The sequence below is a fragment of the Patagioenas fasciata genome (assembly GCF_037038585.1).
Source record: "Patagioenas fasciata isolate bPatFas1 chromosome 6 unlocalized genomic scaffold, bPatFas1.hap1 SUPER_6_unloc_2, whole genome shotgun sequence".
Taxonomy (NCBI): domain Eukaryota; kingdom Metazoa; phylum Chordata; class Aves; order Columbiformes; family Columbidae; genus Patagioenas; species Patagioenas fasciata.
In genome coordinates, this window is record NW_027288504.1 from 3,251,849 (window position 1) to 3,258,868 (window position 7,020).

At 52.7% G+C, this 7,020-nt stretch overlaps 1 protein-coding gene across 1 annotated transcript; it reads left to right on the forward strand.

Moving 5' to 3' along the window:
* The first annotated feature begins 5,567 nt into the window (after positions 1-5,567).
* LOC136116200 (olfactory receptor 14J1-like) lies at positions 5,568-6,314 on the forward strand. Its single transcript, XM_071802917.1, has one exon. The coding sequence runs from the start codon at positions 5,568-5,570 to the stop codon at positions 6,312-6,314; it is 747 nt and encodes a 248-aa protein (XP_071659018.1).
* The last annotated feature ends 706 nt before the right edge of the window (positions 6,315-7,020 follow it).

Here is a 7,020-nt window from a genome sequence, read left to right on the forward strand (position 1 = left end):
AAACTTGGGGTTTGCTTCTGCCTTTCACTTCATTAGAGGTTTGTTCATTTTTCCAGTAGCTGCAGTTCAGGATCATGGCAGCAGAGGGTTCGTTAACATCGAAAAGGCTCTTTAGAAAGCAAGGTTTTGTGCAGCATTTTCCTCAAGGCATCAAGTCTGGTGTGGATGATTAGGGGGATTTCAGGAATAACCAAACAGACAGCATTTCCACAATAAATAGCAATAAAGCCAACTTTCTTCTATTTCCTTCCCTGCTCGCCCTTCCCTCCTTTTCCAGAACAGGTAGTATCAGCAGCCTCCACCACTTCATATCGATGTGGAATGTATCCCGAGAAGACTCAATATGTCAGAAAAGTGGGTGCCTAAATCACCATGTCAGTGAAGAGAGAGCCCAGGACACCTCAAGAGGAATCACACTCCTCTGGATCAAGAGGTGGGTGTTCCTGGGAATCTCAGGTGCCACAGCACAGTGATACTTGTGTTCAGGGAGCTGCTCAAGTGACCCATCTCCTGTTCTGTAATGGTGTCTGTTTGCTCAGGTCACCCCTGACTTGAGCCCCATCCACTGCTGGGTGTTCTCCAGACTCCTGCCTTCAGGAACAAAGTCCCAGGAGACCTTGCTGGTGAAGATGGAGGCAAGGAAACCATGAAGAACCTCAGTCCTGTCTGATTCTACTCGTATGAATTCAGCAGCAAGCCCATGATCGCCCTGTCTATTCTTTTACTGTGAGGAAGCTGTATCAGCTCATCTTGCTGCCCTCAGCCTCCCCTGCAGGTATCAAGTCCAGGGCAGCTTTGGCATCATCCCCACATCCATGGACAGGGTTTCTAAATTCCTGCATTGCAGCTTCCTCTGCTTCCACCTCCTGTGTGCTGCGTTTTTGCCCTGGAGCTCTATCAGTTCAGAGGAGCAGCCTCACGAGATAAATGCTTCTTTTCATGGGTACTTGGAGAGATCATTCTTGTGCTTGGAGCAGCCTGTCCTATAAGGCTGATCAGATTTCCTGAGCTCCTTCACCCTCCATGACTTTCTCATGTCACCACCTTTATTGGCCGCCATCCCCCAGTATGTCAAAGTCTTCTCCTCTGGAGCCCACCAGCCTGTGCTCTGCTGCTGGCCTTCCTCCCTCCCTTCTGGTGCCTGGGATCCCACTGTTTCCTGGTCACAACAGCCAAGGTGGACACAGATGTTCACATCCCTCACCAGCTCTTCCTTGTTTCCCAGTTCCAGATCCAGGTGAGCATCACCCTTTTTGGCCCATCAGGCAGCCACGCTAAGAAATTGTCACTAGATCTTCTGGACTGTTGGCACCTGCTAGGTTGCCTAGCCAGTGAATTTCAGTGCAATTAGAGATCCCCATAGGAACCTGCTCATTGACTGAAGAGTTTCTCAGGTTGCTGACAGAGACCTTTTCCATTGCTTCTCCATGACCAACTCATTTGTAACACGCCACAGGTTGTCACCCTGTATTGCGTTTCCATGACAAAGTCTTGGAACTGGGAGTGGGTGTGGCTGTGCTACAGTTGTCACCGCTCTGAGAAGACAACAGGAGTTTGACCAACATCAGACATAGCGGATTTCAGCTGGCTCCAAGATGGACCCACTCCTTGCCAAATCTCAGCCACTCAGTGATGCTGGCAGCACCTCTGGGATATTGTATTTGAGAAAGGGTAAAAAACGCTGCACAACAGCAGGTGGGAGAGAGGAGGGAGGAAATGTGAGAGAAAAGCACTGCAGACACCAAGGTCATATCCCATAGGACCCAAGCAGGTCCCTCAGCAGGCCAAAGCTTGCTCTCCTGAAATCCTGCTCTTGGCCTTCTTATCATCTCCCAGGAGCCTCAGCTCCACTGTCCCATCCCTGACTGTTCCATCCTGACCAACTCTTTCTGGTTTGTAAGTGTGAAGTCCCACAGGGCACCTCACCTCACTGACTCCTCAGTCACCCGTGTCAGGAAGATGTTGTCAATGAGCTACAACCCCTCCTGGATGGTTGGTTCCTTGCAGATATTGGGATATCTCAGGACTGCCACGAGGACACCGCCCTGGAAACATGAGGCTTCTTTCATTTATCTGAAGAAGGCCTCATCTAATTCCTCTTCCTCATCAGTGAGTCTGTTGCTGATGCCCAGTGACCACAACACTGCCCATGTTGTTCTGCCCTCTCATGCTGACTCCTCAACCTTCAGCTGACATTGTCTGTCCCCAGGCTGAACTTCATGGATTCCTGTTGTTTTCTCACAAGAACAGAATCTACCCTTGTGAGTCCAAACCTCTGACATTATGAGTACCAGACCCCCAAGACTCCACAGTTTCTCCAGGAGATGGAATTTGTAGTGTCCTGTAACTCCTTATCCTGTTACCTTGGGAGAGAAACCTTTATCAGGATAAACCATCTGCATGAAAACATTAACAGCTGAGCAAATGGAGCTTCAGTCCAGGGAATCCAGATCTTGTGAATATCTGGTATTCACCCAGCAGAAACCTCTGAAGCTGTACAAAGAGAAGTGACCAGTGCTGTATCAGGGTGGGACAATAACCCCATCCATCAGGACAGAGCAGGACCTGACACACTGAGCAGTGACCCTGAGGAGAAGGGCCTGGGCACTCCAAGGTCCCCACACCAGCCCGGGGTGCACGCTTACCATGAACAAGGCAGCTGCACACGGGGCTGCATGAGGAGGAGCGTGGGGACCCAGACACCTGCAGTTCTCATCCCATTCGGTTCAGCACTGGTGTGACCCCACACACACGGGGGTGTGCCAGTGTGCGGCTTCGCAGTCTGGAGAAGCAGGGAGGAACTGGAGAGTGCAGGGCTCTGCCAGGGCAGGTTCAGCACCTTGTGCACATGGTGTGGGATGCTGAGGGACCTGGGCTGCTTTGGCCCAGCAGTGCTGGGGAGGATGCAGCAGTGCAGGAGTAGCCTGAGAGTGCTTGAAGGGTGGTTTCATACATGGTGGAGGTTTTCTTCATAGTGGGAAAGAGCATGAGAAAGAAATAATGGCCCAAAGTGCAGCTGAGGAGGTCCAGGCTGGAGATGAGCAGAAAGGAATGTGACTGGAAGGGCAGTGCTGTGGTGGAGCAGGTCAGCAGAGGGAGTCTGCATCAGCCCAAGGCTTTGTGCTCCAAGGAACAGCTGGGGAGGATGCAGAGATCTCAGCAAAGGAAGGAAGATGCTCAGACAAGAGCAAGGTGGGGCAGCAGGGGGGATGTCTGCAGCCTGCAGGGAAAGAGGTGCAGGGGATGCCACAGCACAGGACAGGCTGTCGTGGAGATGATCAAGCGATGTTACAGAGGCTGAAAGCCCCCAGCAGACATGAGCTCCTGCTCCCCTTGGCTATGGCTGTTATCTGCACCTCTGATGCCTGTGAGGAGACACCTTGTCCTTCCAGCACAGGGGCCTCATGGCCTCCTTGTCCCCAGCCAGGAGCCTGGGAGGTGTGGGACCATAGTCCTGGCCTTGGCCTTGCACAGCCCCACATCACACTGTCCAGGAAGGGCCATGGGCAACGTGGGAGGGAGAGGATCTGACTTCCCATGGTACGAAGTCAGGGCTTGTCCCTTTGGTTAATGAAACACATCCAGGTTTACTCAGCATCAGAGCCATCTTTACTTTGCTCTTCCTGATCTGTTATCACTGCCTCCAGTTTTCTTCTGTAACTGACCCTGGGGATGCTTTCTCAGTTGTGTCCCTCAGTGGGACCCCTTAACATTACAAGAAACTTTGAAGCTTAGATATGAGTTTGACTTCTTGAGAGGTTTCATCATCTTCCTCCAGGGCCTGAGGTCCATGGACTCAGCACCAAACCCACTAGAGGGGTCATTAAAGCGCCTTGGGCTGCTCCTGTGCTGCTGAGCTGGGCTGGGCTCCTGGGACACAGGGAGCTCCTGGCAAGCGGCAGCGCTGCAGAGAGACAGCTCTGCCCAGGATCTCAGGGAGATGAGCAAGGCAGAGAGAGATTAAAGGTGGTCAGGACTGGGAGGATGACTGAGAGCTCACTGGATGAGAAACCTTTGCAGCCCTTGCCATGGTAAGTCTCTGGGTGCAGGGCAATGCAGCTGTAGCTCCTGGAGCCATCTCCTAAACCTGGCACAGGCACAGCTGGTGGGATCTGTAAAGAGGGGGCTCTTGTGAGGCAATGTTGAACAGCTGTGAAGCCGGGTGAGCACCCAGGGGTGCCCAGGGCTGTCCTGCAGAGCAGGGTCCCTGTACCCCAGGGCTGTGCCGGGGCAGGGACTCTGCCGCCTGCCAGGGTCAGCGCTCAGCCTGCCCAGGGAGATCCCCTGGCAGAAGCTGTGGGGGAAGGAGCGACCCCCGGCAGGGCAGGCAGGGAGCTTGTGGGGTTGAAGGGTGCTGTGTGGGTCAGGGCTGCTCAGAGCTCTAGAACAACCCTACAGACATGGCAGAGGGTCCTTCTGAACAACAACATCAAGACAGGAACAGCTGCAAGGGAAGGAGTCTGTGCTTTCAGTTTTCTACTCTTGGTTGTGTGGTGTGCAGTGGGAGATGGGGATCTATTTCTCTCCTTGGAGAAGACACTGAGACCCCAGTTCTCATTAGGACTTGTCTGAGCTGCTCCTGAGCCCCTGCACACACAGAGCTGCCCCTGGGCAGTGCCAGGAGGTGTGAGCAGGACAGAGCTGAGCACACAGCGGGTGGGACGGGGTCTGTGACACTGACAGGGAGCAGACCCAGGGACAGAGACACAGCTGCAGGCAGCACAGACATGGGCAGGAAGAGTTAACTGCTACCAGAAATGCTGGGGACAGGATTTAGGAACTTCTCTCACATTCCCTGCAGTGCAGACACATTTCCCAGTGCAACCCCTGGTCTCCTGTCCTCCCCAGCAGAGCCTCTGCCCCAAAGCCATGGGGTCCAGGTCACAAGTCTCCACCTCAGCAGCTGGACCTCCAGGTGAAGGGTTCCTGGAACGTGGTACACAACAAAGGTGCTAAAGGCACTTGCTCTACAGTGTCATTAAGTGAGTGGCAGCACCACAGCCGGGTAAGGAGAAGGTTCCACAGCATGCCCGTCTGCCTTTCTGTCCTTGGTTTATTTTCTGGTAGCACTGCAGTGTTCTTCCCTGTTTCTCCACCTGTTGCTGGAGCTCTTGCTCTCTGGGGTTGGGGTGGGAGTGTGAGTCAGTTTTTGTTCTGCCACCAATTCAGTGAATTTTACCTTACAGCTGTGTCCATGGAAACTGCATGCTCAACTGCATTTTAAACTTTGATGAACTGTTTTTCTCAGCTGGTAGAAAGAGAGAATGAGCTGAAACATCCCTCCATCAGGGAGAGGGTTTACCGTGAGAAATAGCATGTTGATTTTCCATGGAGAAGTCTCCTTTAACTCGTCACTGTCTTTTCCTCCTTGCACAGGTCCTCATGCCCACAGGCAGCAAATGTCCAACAGCAGCTCCATCACCCAGTTCCTCCTCCTGGTGTTCACAGACACACGGGAGCTGCAGCTCTTGCACTTCTGGCTCTTCCTGGGCATCTACCTGGCTGCCCTCCTGGGCAACGGCCTCATCATCACCACCATAGCCTGGGACCAGCACCTCCACACCCCCATGTACTTCTTCCTCCTCAACCTCTCCCTCCTTGACCTGGGCGCCATCTCCGTCACTGTCCCCAAGTCCATGGCCAACTCTCTGTGGGATACCAAGGTCATTTCCTATGCAGGATGTGCTGCACAGGTCTTCTTTTTTTGTTTCTTGTTTGCTGCAGAGTATTCTCTTCTCACCATCATGTCCTACGACCGCTACGTTGCCATCTGCAAACCCCTGCACTACAGGACCCTCCTGGGCAGCAGAGCTTGTGTCCATATGGCAGCAGCTACCTGGGCCACTGGGTTTCTCTATTCTCTGCTGCACACGGCCAATACATTTTCACTGCCCCTGTGCAAGGGCAATGCCCTGGACCAGTTCTTCTGTGAAATCCCCCAGATCCTCAAGCTCTCCTGCTCAGCCACCTACCTCAGGGAACTTGGGCTTCTTGTGGTCAGTGTCTGCTTAGTTTTAATGTGTTTTGTGTTCATCGTGGTGTCCTATGTGCAGATATTCAGGGCCGTGCTGAGGATCCCCTCTGAGCAGGGACGGCACAAAGCCTTTTCCACCTGCCTCCCTCACCTGGCCGTGGTCTCCCTGTTTGTCAGCACTGCCATGTTTGCCCACCTGAAGCCCAACTCCATCTCCTCCCCATCCCTGGACCTGGTGGTGTCTGTTCTGTACTCAGTGGTGCCTCCAGCAGTGAACCCCCTCATCTACAGCATGAGGAACCAGGAGCTCAAGGATGCCTTGTGCAAACTCATATCCTAGTGTGTTCTCAAGCAAGAAACTGCCCATTTGGTTCTCCATAGGCTTTTAATGTAGCTAATTACAGGTCCAGCCTGTCATCTGGATTTTTTGTTGTTATTAGTTGTTTTCTTATTGTGATAATGTTGTCATTCCCTTTCTAATTCACTGTTGGCTTTTCTTTTATAACTGTTGGCTGTGTAAATGAGAAGCTGGGCTCTCCTTATCTCTAAACAAAATAAAGGGCTCTTTAGTGACTTGTTTTTCACTATATCCTTCCTGCAAGCCCTTTTTAGAACTGCAGCGATGGTTCCTGTGTTCATGGAAGGAGGGGAAAAGCGTCCAATATGGCAGCACTGCCAGGGAGCTCTAGCGCTTGGTCTTCCAGAGCTGTTCTGGTTCCAGTCCCACACTCTCCTTCTCATCCCTTGTGTTGGTGCAAGGCCTGAGCGCTCTGGCAGCTTGGTCCCCGTCCTGGTGTGTGTCAGTGCTGTGAGTGCAGGCAGGGACAGGCAATGGGCACTGCTGTGACAGAGCTGGACTCACAACAACCTTTCTAGAGAGAAAGGTGATCTCCCCAGGGCAGTACATGATGGTTTATATCTTCAAGGATATGTCTAAATAAATGTCTCAAAAACTCAAACCCCAGGGCACAGCTGAACAGTGTGTGTGTGCAGGTTTGGGGCACACAGCAGTGTCCTCTCACAGCCAGGCCTCCTGCCAGAGACCT